Source organism: Stegodyphus dumicola, chromosome 9 (assembly GCF_044657685.1).
Source record: "Stegodyphus dumicola isolate Sdum_Otavi_A_Nest chromosome 9, ASM4465768v1".
Lineage (NCBI taxonomy): Eukaryota > Metazoa > Arthropoda > Arachnida > Araneae > Eresidae > Stegodyphus > Stegodyphus dumicola.
The window spans coordinates 105,700,724-105,718,972 of NC_140776.1; the positions used below are offsets into that span (position 1 = coordinate 105,700,724).

The 18,249-nt window shown below is 30.2% G+C and overlaps 1 protein-coding gene across 2 annotated transcripts in view; it reads left to right on the forward strand.

Moving 5' to 3' along the window:
- LOC118203601 (kelch-like protein 24) overlaps window positions 1–18,249 on the forward strand; it is a 132,704-nt gene that overhangs the window by 80,874 nt on the left and 33,581 nt on the right. Inside the window, exons 9-10 of one of the 2 annotated variants that reach the window (XR_015043056.1) lie at window positions 12,255–12,376; window positions 15,688–15,853. Coding sequence is in view for 1 of the 2 variants with exons in the window: in XM_085823863.1 (XP_085679989.1) it covers window positions 12,255–12,401; window positions 15,688–15,853 (313 nt within the window). In the remaining variant the exon portion in view is untranslated. Of the gene's footprint in view, window positions 1–12,254; window positions 12,402–15,687; window positions 15,854–18,249 lie in introns of both variants that reach the window. The other variant, XM_085823863.1, reaches the window with a different exon arrangement.

Genomic DNA, 18,249 nt, shown 5'->3' on the forward strand with positions numbered 1-18,249 from the left:
TTGATGGGTCCTTAATTTTTTTCATTAATGGTTCTTAAAAGTGCTTAATTTCCATGTGCAGAAATGTGTACGAACCCTGTAATAGTGAAATTGATAAGAAATACTCAAGTACAAGTACCAGAACGGCTGAAATTGTTAAAGAAATGGGTATGAAAAATGAATCTTGAGTTATATATGGCATTAAAACAGTTCTAGTCTGCCTCTCTATGGATGTAAGCAATAATACCATATCAAAACTATATCCAGTTGTTTCTTTTTTTTAATCCAGTGAAATTCAGTATAGTTTATTTTCTGTCCCTACTTTAAAAGGACAATCAACAGGTTTTAAAGTAGCACAGTTAATTATTTAAACTTTAAAAGAAAATGCAATTCCTCTGGATAATTGCTTAGCACTTGATGCCAATAATGCATTAGCAGTGGTAGACTTGAAGATTAGTGTTACAGGCATGTTAACTTGTTAATGCCCAAATTATTTTAGAATCGAAATTTTTGAAAAATATTTTAAAATTACATTTCATATATCATAAATAGAGTAATTATGAAGTTGTATCCATTTTCCGTAATTAGCAGCTGAGATAATAGGTGATCTATAAATGGTTCGCTGGGCGCTTATGATAGTAAAAGACCAAGTAACTTTCTTGTGGTTTTATATTTAAAAATTTACAAATTTAGGGGGGGGGAATGAAACTTTTGTGAATTTAAAAACAACTAATGAGATTTAAAAGAGAAAATATTATTTTACTGATCTAAATTTACTTAGTTACAATTTTATACAGCCATTTTGTAAAAGTGTGATATAATGGAAAACATTTCAGACAAAGGGTTACATTACATTTTGCACAAAACGTAAGAGGTCTACCCTTACATTTTTTAAACTGGTATTTTCTTTGGTTTTGTCTTTTTCCTATTAGTCTTTTCTATCTAAATGCACAGAGTCTATTACATTTGATCTTGATGACATCATCAGAGGTCTTCCAATGCCTTTTTTAGAATTTATTCCCCGTTTGAGGTACGCAACGGCGATATATCTTCGGATGTCTTTTATACTTTTCTTTTCGCAATTTGTTAAATTGGACAGAATATACGTATTTACAATAGCCAAGTCGATAACTGTAGTAAAGATTGGCCAGTACCATTTTTTGCCACGGATCTGAATTGTGTGTTTTTCTAAGAGCCAGTCATGCTGGTCGACTCCATATTTTTGTTGTACTGGTGAATAGTATTAGGTTGCAAAACTTGAGATTTTTCTTTCAAACCTTTTTGATGCCTTGAAATTTGGATTAAAGGCTCTATGTAATCAAAGTTTGTTGCTGTTATTACACACTTGCTATCTTTCTATTTTAACTATAGTTATTTCGTTCTTTTTCATCGAAGCAGTAGTCATAAGAACCATGATTTTTTCTTTCTAATATCTTATCAAGAAGCTGTTCTATTGTTTCTAATTGTGCCAGTTGCTTTGAATCCTTGTGTTTTTAATTCGACCAGCAGATCATAAGAATTAAAAAAATTGTCAAAAAAGATGATGTGGCTGTTAGGATCAGTTATTGGTTGTAGCATTTTTTTCACCACTCGTGTTCCAAGCAGTTCTTTTGGAGTTTCAGGAGTATTGGAAAAACTCTCCTTGCCACAATATAAAGCAAAATTATAACAGTATCCCTTTACTCCACACATGGCCCAAAACTTATACCCAAACCATATGGGTTTACCTTTAAGGAATTGTTTGAAAAAATGATGTCCATAATACCTATTCGTAATTTCATCAACGGACAAATTTATCAAAAATTCCAAATTTTTGAAAACTGATTTTCTTATTTTGAAAGGCCTAGTCTGATTTTTGCATTACTGTGTCATTATTGTTGGAAAAAGGTATACAGACTTAATTTCTAAATATTTATTTCGGGACAATGAATTTTTTACAATCGGTATCATGAGGTCTTCGTTCTCTGACCAGTAATCATGTTCACTGGTTAAAGTGTGGTAGCCAGAGAAAATACGAAAAACCAATAAAACTCTTCAACTCATCAATTGTAACTGAAAATTCTGGCTTATTTTTCCTTTTCTTTTGCATATCTTTCTGCTTCAATTTTAAATATTCGTAAAATTCTGGAGTAAAAAATTCTACAAAAATTTCAAGTGGATTCGTATTTCCTAAAATATTTGAAATGCTTTCCAAATTTTCACTGGATAGATTACCTACTTTGTTAAAAGTATAACTAGGCTTATTTTTTGTCCAATTTGCTTTATTTTTTGTCCAATTTGTACTGTTAGGGCCATCATCATTTATGTCTATCGATTCATATTGTTCTTTTACTTTTATTTCTTCCATGGGTACACAAATTTTTACATTACCTGACAGATCTTTTACCGATGGAGTAGTCATTTCATTATCATTAAAATACTTTCCATCAGTTAACTCATCCACATCAAACGGTAAAGCAATTATATCAGACTTTTATTTCCTTAGAAAACATATATTGTAATATGCTTCTTCGGCGGTTTGAAATACTTTATGCCGAGACATTCTGGAAGAAATGAAATGGGGAAAAATATTATATTAGTTACCACTAACGCCCAGTGATCTATTTATAGATCAGCATGTTTAAACTTGCATTTTAATAATAAAAACAGTTATTTTTCTAATATAAATAAGCCAGAATAATTAAAGATGTATTGAAAATGTAAAACACATAAAAAAGTATAAACTACTTTTAATTTTTTTTTCTGTTGGATACAAAATCAAAAGCTACTCTTTGAAGTTTCAAAATGGCGAACATCAGACGCTAGTCGCTGGACTGCTCTGGGAAAGAATGCTTCAAATCTCGTTTGGGGGTGTGGCCACATGTGTAAGGAAACCATCCAATGACAATACGAAGTGATTAAAATATATCGTTTTCACTGGGAGTTCTGAGTGGGAGGTGATCTATAAATAGATCACTGGGCAGTAAGTGGTTAAAAAAGGAAAATTCAGATTTTCAAATTATGAGCTGCACCTGTCATCTCTTAAATTTAGCAGCTGAAAAGGGGGAGCAGCTTCTTTACCAATAAGTGTGGATGAACACCTTGTTGATATTTATTATTATCTTGAAAGGAAGGAAAAATTGAAAAAATTCCAGCAGCTGCATAATACTGAAATAAGAAAAAATTTTAAACATGTATGTACACGCTGGCTATCTTTAAAGAAATGTTTACCTGGAATCCTCGACCAGTGGAACCCTCTTCTTGCATCCTACTAGAGTGAAGATAAAAGGCTCTATTAAAAGCTATAAAATATCTAAAGTAAATGAAGATGTAGCTACTACTTCCTGTGTTAAAAATTTGTTTGAGAAAAATAATTTCTGCACAAGTGAACAATTTAATTGGCAATTCTCAAAATAATACTCCAAAATATAAGCGTAAAGCTGATATAAATTTCCCTCAAAATAAAAAATTGCTCAGCAAGGGAAAAATTTTTCGATTAGTGTAAGTTTGTTTTGTGAAGAATAAATATTTATGTTTTTGTCTTTGGACCTTAACAAAGTATTTTGCCATCATTCGATGTTCTTAATACAGTTCTACAAAGCAGAATTCCATTGATTCATGTTTTGCAATCAAAACCAAATTTTGTGTAGTTTTTTAATTCAATATATGGTGTGATTTATAGTAAAATAGAAAATCAGAAGAAAGATGAAGATTTGGTAATAGGGGCTGCAAGTAAAAAAGTTGAGGAAGAACTTTCAGAAAACAAAAATAAGTTTTATTTCCATGCTGCTTCTGCTGAGTATGTGATTACATATACATAAATTTTCAATCAATGATAAAGTGATTTCATATGCTAAAGTTGCAGATGTTTTTGCTCTATCAATTGCATCTTTTTCTGATATAAAATATTTTTTGGATAGTTTCTTCATTAAGAAATTTGAGCTCGAGAGGAACAGTGTAAGGGCAAGCCTGCAAATTGAAAGTATTGTAATTATGGCAACATATGACCAAAGTAGGATCCAGTATATTGTGTCTGTAAGTCTGAGCATTGAGAGTTCCATGTGGCCACACAATACAGGTCTGTACATTCATGTACTCTTCCCCAACACTATCTCCTGCATAGCTATGCCTTTCAAATATGATAAACAGAAGATATTGAGCATTTACTTGTCTTCATATGTAAACATGTTGAGAATCACTCTATAAAGCAAAGTGGGACTTATCAGTGAGCACAACAGACCTCCTCTGATTTTCAGTCCAATATTTATGACTATATACCCAATTCACATGCTCCCTTTGGAGTTGCAGTTCTGTTGAGACACTGCACTGAGTCACAATAACAGTCATCTGCAGGATTGCTAACTCTTGAAACCTTTCAAAACCCTAATGAAGATAGGCCACTATCTTCATTAGGGTTTTGAAAGGCTGAAACAGAAATTGGTTCCACAACTGGTTTACCTTGGAATAGTTAACATTTAGCCATCTTGCAACATCAGACTGTTGTTGACCTGCTTCTAATAGGCCTATGACTCTATAACGCAGTTCTTGTTACAAATTTCACCTCAAACTCATTTTTACACTTTCGCTCTCTCGAAATTGTTTAATGCTCTGTCATTCATTGAACAGAAAATACCTCCTAAACAGCTGGTTTTAATTTGCATCATATTTACATAAGCAGTGAGAATGCTACTCATTTCCATAATGATACTTGATGCACTTTGCTTTTATTTGAAACATCCAAATTTCATGCATTTCGAACTTCTTTTAGCCGATTTATTGTAGTTTTTCAGTTTGTTGCTTAACTTTTGGAAAACAGTGTAGTAAAGTATTAAACAAATTGCCCATCTTAAAAAAAAGCAAATAAAACAATTTTGTAATCTTTGTTGTATTTTTGCAAATTATTTGGATCATATCCGAAACAATTTGATACATAGCTGTAATGTTCATCTGCTAATAAGCTTTTTTTTTTTTCTCTCTAAGAAATGAACTGTTTATTGTGCTTAAAAAGGTCTGCTATTAAATAATGAAAAATCTGTTTGTATGTTCCTCGCACTGTGAAAAAACGGCGACACTTAAAAAAGCTACTAAATTTTGAACACACATAGTCCTCTGCTCTAACATTGACACATCCAAGCCAAAATTTGAATTGGTTTTTTATTTGTTTCATATTTTGTTTGAATTTAATGAATTTTAATTAATAAACTCAGCAAATTGAAAGTGAGCCAAGTAAAAAATTTTAATTTCCTCCCATGAGAATGTTGCCATTTGGCAAAATGTAAGATATTAGTCTTTCAGTTTTAATCAGCAAACCCTTTGGTATTTAAAAGCAATTATTGCCATTACCAGAAATAAAATACCTTTATCTTCCACTCGTCAATGTGTTGCCCCTCAGTAAAGCATAAAATATTTAACTAATGTGATTGATTTACAATAAAATGTATTTAAATCATGAAATGTTTAGTCAGAAGTATTAAATATTTGTATGAAATTGCACTAGCTAAACTCATTAAAATCATTATTTATTTCTTCTTTTTTATGATAACTATGGTAAGCAGTTGGCCATGTTAGCAATAAGTGAATCATGCAATTTAGAAATCCCTTCAGAGTGTAGTTATAGATTATAATCAATAATTGTATTAAACTTTTTTTTCTATTCAGTACCATTTTTAGCTCTGCAGTCTTATTTTGAAGCACCATTAGAGTGGTATATATTATAAATAATTTACTCCACAGTTCGCTATTTCTTTTTTAGAAATTCTACCACCTATTTGAATGATTTAACATTTCATATATAATAAATTTCCTTTTTTTTTTTTTTTTTTTTTTTTTTTTTGACATGAAAGAGTAAGTTGTTTCTTTAACATCTTTATTTATTCCATTCTATTTTCTAGTAAATGTATCAAATTATTTATTTATTTCTACTTAATTTGACAGAGTGTCCACTATGTTTCTTTGGGCAAATTGTTTTATTTTGTCATAAAGATCAGGAAAAGTCAGGGAAATTAGAAGTTGAATTTCATTATGAAGCTTGTTATTAGAAACTGAGAATAAGGATATTTAAATGTACACTGCGCCCCCCCCCAAAAAAAAGTGGGAAGGCAGTTCTATATCTTCCATTTTACTGGGCCCATTGATAAAATTTAAATTGTGTTTTTCATGTCTCGAAAGCACGACTTAGGATATATATTAGATTTATATATAGCGCTATTCTAACATAGGTATTTTGAACCTATTGACTTTTTCTGAAATAACATACCAACTTTTTTACACATTTCGATACTATGAATCAAATTATGCCAGACTGACAAGTTTTGTAAAAATCATACAAGTAGTTTTTAAAATTTTAGTTCCTCAATATTAATTCAATTTGGCATATATTTATTAATATCTCTTTTTTTATTAAACTTTTTTGATTCTTCCTTTCACATTTCAAAATTTAAGTTCATTCCAAATAAAATTCAACCATTTTTTGTGTTTTATTTTTAAAATTTCTATTTTTAAATAATTTTTATAAATTTTTCGAAAAAAATTTGAATTATATAAAATTTGAATTGTATAAAATTTTTACCATCATCTTAAAGTGGGTGTAGTTCTAAGCATACCTGCAAAAAATTAGAGTTTTTTATTCAAAATTCTCTAAAATATACATGAATTTACATATTTTTGCATATTGAAATTTGGCATCTCCTTTTTTTTGGGGGGGAAAGCAATAATAATGCCAAATGTGGATTTTGTTACGGTGAATTGCCACAGCTATTTTTAACCTTAAATTTCAAATAAAATTTTACGGAGAATTAATTATATGAAGTTTTTCTCCTCAGTGATGTGTAATAAATATTTAATACTATATGAAAAGCTATTTTTTTTTAAATTACAGATGACATTATTCAAATTTTTAACTTTTTCTTAATTTCTTTCTTCCTTTTTTTTTTAAATATTTGTATGAGTAAATTTTTACTTTCGACATGTTATTGTCTGCTACTTTACTTTGACTGCATTTAAATTGAATTGTCTAAAACTGAGAAAGTTCGTTTGATGTTTATTTTCACGATGTTTTTAAGCAAACAGCACCTTGACAGTTTGGGTCATGCCCCAGCTTTAAAAACTATATATATATATATATATAAAAATTTTTCATTAATTCTCTTTGAAAGAATGTTTTAAGTAGCTAATTTTCTCTCGTGTTATAGATTGTATAAAAAACATGATCTGTAATATCATTTAGATTGTTTGTAGTCGATATAATAATCGGGTCAATCAGTGATACAGATTAAACACTGCTGGATTGTTTTATTTATTTATTTATTTATTTATTTATTTATTTTTTTGTCATTTAGCAAAAAAAATCTTTTAATTAAAATATTTATCCTTTGGACTTTGCTGTAAACTTTATTTATAGTTAAAATGCTTAGAAAATGAAAAGCTGTCTTCAACTGAAACACAGTTGATGTAATTGATATTTTAAAAAAATTGACAAGAATGCAAAATTTTCGGAAGTGTAACAAAATCTTAATTTTCTTGCACTGAAAATAAATGTAGAAAGAAAGAAGAAAATTAGGGAGAAAAGTAAGCAAAAATTTGAAGGGGAATTTGGCTGTCAGAAATACCAAGGTGTTTCAAAAAGTTGGACGCTTTTGAATATACTTTCAGAATACTTCAAGGAATTTGGGTGTTCAAAGAGAAAACATTTGGACGTGTAACCAGCAAATACCATCAATTGAGCTTGTGATAACGGAAAAGACAAAAACGATATCATTGCAGATTAAAGTGAAGAGCGACTGGTTTTTGACTATATGTTTGTATAAATTTAAATTATGTTATAGAACATCATATCACCATAAACGAAGAATCCCATGATTTCTTAGTCGAATTGTTTGAATATTCAGGAATTTATCCAGTGATGTATGTATGTGGATGTCACCTAAAGACATTTTCCTTCTTGATGAAACCAGTCTTTCCTTTCATCTCATGCCTTCAAAATGCTTAGTCTCTAAAGACTTGTATAGGTTCTGACCAAGTACAGATGAAATGGATTGAACTGGATTAAGTACAGATGAAATGGATTGAATTGGTTTATTAAGCTACGGCAAAGCAGGGCTATCTGCTTAAAAGTAGGGATGCCTTCGTGAAGAAATTTCTAAGGAAAACCAGCTGGCATACACGTTACAAAGAGAAAAACCACGAAAACGCCCATGCAACCAGCTTGTTCGCCGAAATTCGAACCCCGGAGCAAACTACTAGTGTTCAGCGACTTTACGGCTTGGTCATTTGTGGGCCTTTATGAAATGGAAGGCGATAATTTTATTTAAAATGAATGTCAGAAATACCAAGATGTTTCGAAAAGTTAGATGCTTTTTAATATACTTGCAGAATGCCTAAAGAAAAAGAACAAGCCATTAAAAAGAAAGAATAAATTTTTGCATAAAATTTTGTATTTTTATTATTTAAATTTTTTAAAGTTTATAATATTTGATTCTTGCGCTTTCAAAAATAAATTATTTGGGAAAATATGAATAACATTTTAAGAAATTAAATGTAGGATGATTAAATTGTGTAAAGCAATGGGTACAATGATAAAACTGTTTTAAAGTAATATATGTGAGTCATCCGAATTTTGAATAAAAAACTCTTAATTTTTTGCAGGTATGCTTAAAACCACATCTACTTTAAGATGATGATAAAAATTTTATAGTTTATAATTCAAAATGTTTTTTTGTAAAATTTATAAAACTTATTTAAAAATAAAAATTTTAAAAATAAAACAAAAAAAAAAAAAAAAAAAAAAAAAAAAAAAAAAAAATGGCTGAATTTTATTTGGAATGAACCTAAATTTCAAAATGTGAAAGGAAGAATCAAAAAAGTTTAATAAAAAAAAGAGATATTAATAAATATATGCCCAAATTCAATTATCATTGAGGAGCTAATTTTTTAAAAACTACTCGTATGATTTTTCCAAAACTTGGCAGCCTGGCATAATTGAAGTCGTGGAATCGAAATATGTAAAAATATTGGTACGTTATTTCAGAAAAGTCCGATTTTATATCAAAATACCTATGATAGAATAGTGCTATATATAAATCTAATATATATCTTAACTCGTGCTTTCGAGACATGAAAAACGCAATTTGAATTTTGTCAATCGGCCCAGTAGAACGGGAGATATAGAACTGTCTCATTTTTAAGTTTAAATGTCGGTTATACATCTTTCTCATTTACATATCTTTTCTGAATGGAACATATTAAAAGGCGTGTTAACTGTGCTTTGCTGTATTTTCACTTTTAATATATTCAGTTTTCAGATGCACTGTTGTCTGGGACACAAAATATTCTTCCGAAAGAACTGCAATTCAAATAAATAAGATCAAATCCTGAAAAATTTATATTAATAAATATATTTAAATTGCTCAGTTCGAATGAATAAATAGAAAATTTTAAAACAATTATCTGAAGAGACAATGCGACACAAACATTACTACAAACATTATACAAACATTACACAAACATTACATTACACAATTACCTAAAATTTAAAAATAAAAGTCTAAAAATTTAAAAATTACCTAAAATAATAATTATGACCAAAAAATTATAAGGAAAACTATTTGAAAAAATATAAACGATGCACCTTTTATTTAAACTTCTCAGTTCGAATGGGTAAATAGAAATTTTTAAAACAGTTATTCGAAAGAAACCATGCAACTTAAACAATTAAAATGAAATTTGGAAAAGAAAAAATTACTTAAAATAATAACAATTATAATTAAAAATATAATATGAAGAACACTATTTGAAAAAAGGAACAATTGGCACTTTTTTTCCGCTCACGGGAAAGGAAAATAGGTTGACATATATTAAGAAGTTTGCCAAGTGAACTATTCTTTGTACAAACTTAAAAAAAAAAAGTGGCAACATAAATTTGTGAACTTCTCTGTAAATTTCGCACCAAATTTTACAAAATTTCATATTTAGGGATAATTTGAGTCACAGGTCTGAAAAGGTCTGATTTTGTGTCAAGATAATTAGAAATCTAATATATATCCTAAGTCACACTTTCGAGACATGAAGAACGCAATTTGAATTTCGTCAATCGGCCCAGTAGAACGGAAGATATAGAACTGTCCTATTTTTTCTTTTGCGCAGTGTACATGATATGTAGTCTAGGCTTTTTTTATTCCTAAAAGTCGGATTACTTTAATTTGTAGTAAAAATTATTTATAGGGTCATTTTCAGTTGACTGTTGCATATGCATAATTTTGTTATTTGTTTCTATTTTATTTTCATTTTGTAGTAGTTTCAGAACTGGAACTATTTTTTTTTAAATAATTCTTTAATTATCAGTTTTCAGTAACTATGAAAAAAATTATCTGGGATCTATTATCTATCATCTGGGAATTATAGACATTTACTGCCTCCCAGTATCAAAACAATTTTTGCATAATTCTGTATTTAAAGAAGCACGGTCCAGACGATATATTGGTTAGGGGAGCCAGGTACTATATTACAGGACCCGGGTTTGAATCCGGGAGAATGCATGGTTGTAACTTCTGTCCTTTCATAGGATGCAAAGATAGCCCACCTAATAGGTGCCTTCTTAATAAAGTGACCACCACTTCTGGCCTTAATAGTGACCAAGCCAAAGCCGGCTGAGGACCCGCTATTTTGGGGTGGGGAAATAGCTCTGCAGCTGAAAGTACACTTCTGGGAACAGTATTAACCCTTTGACGCGCGCGATATTATTTTTATAATTTTTTTAACTAAAAACTCTAGAAATTGAATATTATGATCCTTAACACAAATAATATATGAATTTAAAAAAATCTACTCTTGCCCATTGTTTTGTGGGTGGTGGTCGCACTGTGAAACCACCGCGCAGCTAGGACTTTGAAACTTACCTAGGTAGTAGGGGGAAAAAACTTCCCTTTTTCCGTGCGCGTTTCCAACAAATAACGAAATTTATGATTTTTTTTAAAAAATGCCTATAAGAATTGCATAATATATATTTTACATTATTTTACAAACTAAATCATCAAAAAAATTAAAAAATAAAGATTTATGTAATTTTTCTATAGCAGATGAAAGTATAAGTACCTATATAATAAGAACATTTGGCTACATGGATTAAAAAACTCAATAAAATAAGAATAAAAAAAAGACTGTGTTTTTTTTTTTTTTTTTTTTTTTTTCAAAGAAGAAATATTTTTTATAGTTCAAAGCATGTTTTGTCTTTTTGGTACATGCATAGACCCACATTGCATGTTTCGCAAATGTATCTTCTTCTATGATGTTTCTTCCTTGTGCTACAAAATGTACACAGATTAGATCTAAATTTCACCGGTATATGTCCAGCGTTATTTAGTTTCTTTTCATCTGGCACATGGCATTTGTGGTTTTTTATGTTAATGGGGGGGGGGTTGGTCTTTTTGGCTTTGATACGGATCATTCCCATTCATACTTATTTTATTCGTATTTCGTCTCAAAATATTCAGAAAATATTTTTAATTTAAATAAAACTTTATGCGATTTCTATTTTTAATTATAGCAAAGTATATTTACATTAAATTTAAACCACAGGAAATAATTTATAAAATCACAATACTAGCTTGGGGAGCAAGTGTGTTGAGGTCAGAGAAAAGTCTCTGGAAAAGAAAGACCTTTTTACTGGGCAGGTGCGTGTATTGTTTAGTAATAAAATAACTCTGTGATTTCAAAATCCCTTATCTATATCCGGGTAAAAATAAACATTTCTATTTGAGAAGCAAACAAACGCCATTGTGAAGAGCAGTGGTTTCAAGGCGCGATCACAGAGCCTTTAGAGCACTGTGACACAATACTCTAGTGGGGCAGTGGTCGCGCCCTAAAACCACATAGAGTTTTTTTATATATATGCAGTTTAATTATTGTTACTTTTTATTGTTTATGATATAAGTCATGATGTGTGATGAATAACTTTTGAAATTTAAAGTTGTTTATATTAATAAAAGGAAGTTATTTTGTCTCATTGAAAATGAATTTTAAAAGGCATCCGATTTGAAGTACTAAGACCTAAAAAATGTATCATACTGTAGTCATTTTGTGTTATTTAGAGGTCAAAGATCAGTAATCAATTGATTTTCACTCAAAAATTTCAGAAGGAAGAGGAGAAAAAAATTCGAAAATTGGTGGTTTCAGGGCACGACCACCACGCGTCAAAGGGTTAACGAGAAAAGCATGTAGTCCCCTTCCATTAATACCCTGTATAAAGTTTTGATAGGTGTTTATTTTAAAGTATTTTTGTATTAATTTATTTTCTTTATTAGGTGGTGCAGTCATGGAAGATGGAGATGGTATTGATTTAGTCCAGCGCTACTGCCCTCTGACGGATGTCTGGTCTGACATGGCTTCCATGCTCATTGCAAGATCCGGCTCTCGAGCCTGTGTGGTGAATAATTTGATTTATGTGATAGGTTAGCTTTTCAAAATTTAGATTTAATTTGACAAAATTCAGATTTAATTTCCAATTTAATTTGGCATCAAAATAAAATTAACTGGTTATCTAAATGCAGTTAATGGCTTATAAATTGAAATCATGGCTAGAAAATTTACTTGTAATCAATTTCTAGCCAGTGGGGTGATGAATTTGATTTTTGCAATAAGTTAGCTTGGTACCTCTTCATTTTTATGCCCTCCCTGTTGTTAAATGCCACCAAGAATAGCAATCAATTGCCAGTGATTGTCCTAATGTAGAGTACTTATGTTTGGCAAAATATTGTGCATGCACCATTTGTTTAGACCAATGGTTCTAAACCTTTTTTTTGCTACATGCGAGACATGTTTTTCACCTTTGCTAAGCGATCATCCCCCCCTTCCTTTCCAAAACTCTAGAAATGCATATACATTTATTTAAATATGAATTATTTTTTAATGTGTTTTGTAAATTTACAAACAAAAAGTATAGAAAATGCTGATAATTACCAAAATTTAAATAAAAGTAAATTTTTACATTCATAAAATAAAATTAAATACTTAAAAAGTAAATAAAAGACTGATCACATTCCCTCTCATGAAACCATGAAGTTCTCCCTAGAAGTAATTCTGCTCTGGTTGAGAACCCTTGGTTTAGACACTGCAAAAGTAAACTTTTGACCTAATGCAGAAAAGATAAGAATAGTTCAATTTGAATTAATTTTAAGATGTGAATTGCAGTTCTGCAGTTTGATTACTGCTCTGTACGATGTTGTTTATTTTGCTATATAATTTCAATAGACTTGTTGTATTTACCATTATTTATGATTGGTTTGAAAGAGTTAATTAATTAGTTCACTCATCAGGAGAGGAGCTCTGAGTAGACTGGTATTGAGTGTTCCCGCCCCCCCCCCCCAAAAAAAACTGATTTACTGATGATTGAGGAAGCTAAAAATTGTGAGTAGCCTGTGTTTTAATTTCTTTTCTTTCTAAAAAGGGAAATATTTTTTGAAAATTTTTGATTTGCCAACAGTTGAGAAAGATACTACATCATTCTTTTGAGAAAGAAGCATTTCATCACTTATTCGAATATGCAAAAATGGTCATGATATGAAACTGTAAAAAGGAAAGCCTTTCGAGGTGCAACATAAAAAGTTACACGCAAAAAGGAAAGAATATTTTTTTTAGAGCTGGTTCGTTGGCTCCAGAATATGGTTTGTAACAGTGCTGCAATTTTGAGGAACGGATGTCAATTTAAGTGGTGCGAGAAGGAGCGTCTTAAAATTGTGTATGAAAATGTAGGAGTAGATAGACATAGAATCCAATAGAATACTTGTAACTGGGAGATAAATTAACCGAAATAAGAACTGAAAGGAAAAGCAAGTATTCTAACCCATGATTTTAAATACAAAATGTATTATATATTAAAATAATAAATAAACAAGAAATATTTTTTAAAAATACAAAATAGAGAATCTCATGGTCATTTTTTAGATATTTTTAGGTGGATTGAAATATTTTGAGATTGATTCTCTTACTCAGATAACTCTGTGTGTCCTTTTTTTTTTCTCCCCGCCCCACCCAAATTAACTCTTTTCATTAAATACACTTTTCACGTATTATTAGCCTTAACATAGACTGAGTGATTAAGACCTCTGAATGCTGGAAGTTCGAATTTGGTCAAATGGGCCAGCTGAATGGTTGTTTTTCATGGTTTTTCCCATGTGTAATGCAAATACGAGCCAATTTCCCTTAGAATGTCCTCCAGGAAAGCAATCAGCTTAAGCAAATAGCCCCAGTGAACATTACCATACACAGTTAACCTAATCATTTTTATAAACAATTCATGAATATGAAAACGACTATCTAGTAACGTTCTCTTTACCACTGCAAATATACAAAAACAACTTTTTCTATTTAGTTACCTTTCCTATGTAGAGAATACCCATAAATAACTTATCACTGTATGTCTAACCTTTATGGGGCATATTCCATTTTTTAAAATTAATTATTGTTCTGCCAACACCATTGCAAGATGCATCTGCACATTGTCCTTGAGAAAAGACTGTTTCTTGAGCAGTCTTTTCTTCCTCACAGCTTCATATAAATGGTTTCTCTGTTTACATAATAGTCGATGTTCGCTGTCTGCCCATGAGTATGGGCTGAATTTCTAAAATTAGATATGTAGGAGTTCCACAGCAGATCATCTGGAAAGGCTTACAAAAATAAAATAAATAATGTAATAATTAAAATTGAATAAAATATAAAGAAATATCTTAAATAAGGTAAATTAATGACAGATACTTAAATAATAACTTTAAACACTTATTCTCATTTTATTTGGGGCTCCAGCTGAATTAAGACCTGTGTTGGTGTGTTGTATTGATTTACAAAACCTACTGAAATATGTTTCATCATTCACTTGCATATTACTTATCCCACTTAAAATGTTTCTATCATTGAAATATTGAAGCATGATTAAATAATTTATCACCATACTCGTACTATAACTTTGCAAGTCTTTCATTATACCAGGAATACTTTCTAAGAATCGTAGCTGTGCCATATAATCAAGAAGGGTAACAAACTTCTTTAAAAAAAGTTAATGTCTAATTAAAATGCATGGAAGAAAGCTGACAAAATTTTACAATTTCTGTAAATTTTTTATGAAGTTTGTTTAGTTTGGCTTTTTATACTCATTTCTGTCACAGAATAAAATCTTGAGTAAGTTCTTCATTTAACTAAAAACAAATTGTATCTGCTAGTAAAAGAGTTTACTAACATATTAACAAACTCTTTGTGCACATTTTAGAATTTCAAGTTTAACAGTTTTAGAGTACTTTGTCAAAAGAAAACTGGCTTGATTACAAATTTAGTTTCCATTAACCGAATTTTTGTTTATTCTTGTTAAATGCAGCACACATATATTCATCGAGAGATTTGTGAATCCATGTGAGTTTGTTTAAAGTCATTTTATCTTTCTCCAGCAATTTCAGATACAGCACTCACACATTCAAAAGGGCCACAAGAAAGAACTTAGAAGTTCATGTGAATTATTATCCTACCTATAAATGCAAACAAGTATTTGAAACTTTTCCCATTTTTAACTATTTTTAACCATTTTTAATTTCCTATTTAGGAAGTTAGCAGCTGCACAATAAAGCATTTAAATCAAGTAATGTTTAAAGTTTTGTGCATATTGCATTAATTGTCAGTTTGTGCTAAGATATATTTTCTTTTTGCCTTCTTTGTAAAACGTTTGTTTACATTTGTTGCCTTCCATTTCAGGTGGGTGGCATGCTTCTACAGAAAACACAAATAAAGTTGAATATTATGATCCTGCAAAAAATGAATGGAAATTTTGTAAATCTATGTTAGAGAAACGCTTTCAACCAGGTGTTGCTGTCGTAGAAGGAAAAATTTATGTATCCGGTGGTGAAGAAGGATGGGATAAGTAAGCATAAGTTAATTTATTCCTTCAGTGTAGCAAATAAGATAATACTTCTGTTTCATTTAGCAGGTGTGTTTGTGGTTGGGGTATAGCCAGAATTCCATATTTTAATTTTTCCACAGTAGCATAGCTGGGGGGGGGGGAGCATCCAAGGGGCATTAAAATAATGTTTCAAAATTTTAGAATGAAATGCTTTCCATTCTTGGCAAGTAGGATGGAGTGCAAAATCTTCATTTCTCCCTGGGCTTTGAAAACTCTAGCTAAGGCTTTGCTTTCTCAAATCCACAATTTGAGGATTTGTGTAATGTAGATTCATTATTTTTCTCAAAATTGCTTTCAGAAAAATGTCATTTAGAGATTATATAAATTTAAAATTTCAGAATACTTAGAGAAGTCAAACAGGAACTGAAGTATTCAGGCTTAAGATGGAAAGTGTAATTGACAAAACTGATTAAATTTGCTTCCATGTACTTGGAAATTTATTTCATTCAGTCATTCGGACAATTAGTTTTTCTTATGCTGTAAAGTTATTATGCTGCATGTTTTACACAGAAATAGGAGACTGATATTGTAGTATTTTGGGCTGAAATATTCAAGCTAAGAGATAGAAAGCAGAAATATTAAGCATTGACAAAACTGATTAAATTTGTTTTAATTTACTTCCATGTACCCATTGACTACTGATGGAGAATGGCGACAACATCTATTTACCATAGGTTAGTCAGTTTTGCCTCACATCCACCAGATTTAGAAGTTAAGTTCAGTTAATGTAGCAAATAGCATCCTTCCTTAATTAATTTGATCCAGCTTATTGTTTTTTGAAGACTATTATTATTATAGCTATCATGTCAAAATGAGTTTTTATTATGCTGGAAGAGATTTTCTATTTCTGGAGCTATATCAGGATCTGCAAAGATTATACCAGGATCTATAGAGATCGGATCACAAGAGCTATATCAGGATTTTCAAAACATAAGACACTGTAAAGTACATGTAGACTTATATTTAAATTTAGCCATTTAAATAATACAGTACAAAGTCTGAAATCCGGACGTCCATTATCCAAAATGATCTAAAATCCAGACCTCAAAGCCACAAACTTTTTTTTTTTTTTTTTTTTATTATTAATGCTTTATGCATACGCATTTGATTTTTCCTTCCATAATAAAACATGAAGATTTTCACTTGAAAATTCCAATTCTTAATTTCACTTAAGCACTAAATAATGGATGGAAAAACAATCATGTAAGCATAAATTTGTGAAATTAATCATTTAGCCCTGTAGCTGAGTATCTACTTTTTTATTATTGTATTTTGCTTTCATCACCACATGTTTATCAATACATGACATCTTCAGTAATAACTCATGCAGTGATGTCTAAACTTTTTTTATATTAGTAATTGAATAACAAGAGTATGACAACTTTTTATGCTAACATTATGCTTGGCGATGATTATTTAAAGAAGAAAGAAATGTTGACGAGGAAAAATTCAACAAAAATTTCTTTTCATATGCTAAAAATAGATTTTGTTAATGAAACTCATAGGCCAAAAGATTACATTTAGTGCTATTTTATTTTAATTAAGAATAACTGATATGTTATTCACCCTAAACCCGGAAGTGGCAGCAGAATATGTCGGCACCGGATGGCAGAATTTAGGGAAGACGAAATTTTTGGAATTTGGGGAAAGCACCAAGCAAAATTAAATTAATTAAATTAAATTAAGTTAATTTAATTAATTAAATTAAGGAAAGCAAAATTAAGGGATGAAAGGTTTTTATGATTTAGGGAAAGCACTGGGATCCAAAATTTAGGCACGGTGAAAATTTAGAATTTAGGAAAGCGCTTTGTAGCAGAATTTAGGACCCATAGAGACTGCACCAAGCAGTATCGAGTGCTGGTCCTAGATAAAGCCTTAACTTTATGTGGGAGTTTATTTTTTCAGAACTTAAATTAGTTTGAAGCATGTGCAAGAAATAAATGTAGGTATGGTAAATAACTAAACTAATACAATTTAGGCTTAATTCAAAATGCAATAAGAGCAAGACAAAATTTAGCGAAACAATTTGGTTTTCGTCGCCAATCTTGTGATACCCAGCCAATAATGTATAACAGATGCTATTAAGTTAGGCTAAAATTATGTTTACTGATTCTAAGGCATTTCAATTAATATAGCAGACTGTGCTGCTCCCTGATCTTCTAATTTGATCAAGCTTATTATTTTTTGCAGACTATTATTATTACGGAAATTTTATAGAAACTATAAGCTTGAACTTTTGATTATGTCAAAAAGAGTTTTCAACTCTGAAGTTTTCAAAGGATTTGCAAAGCAAAACCATGTTTTGATGTTCATTAAACAAAAAGTGGAATTGCTGCAAAAAATGGATAAAGGGATAT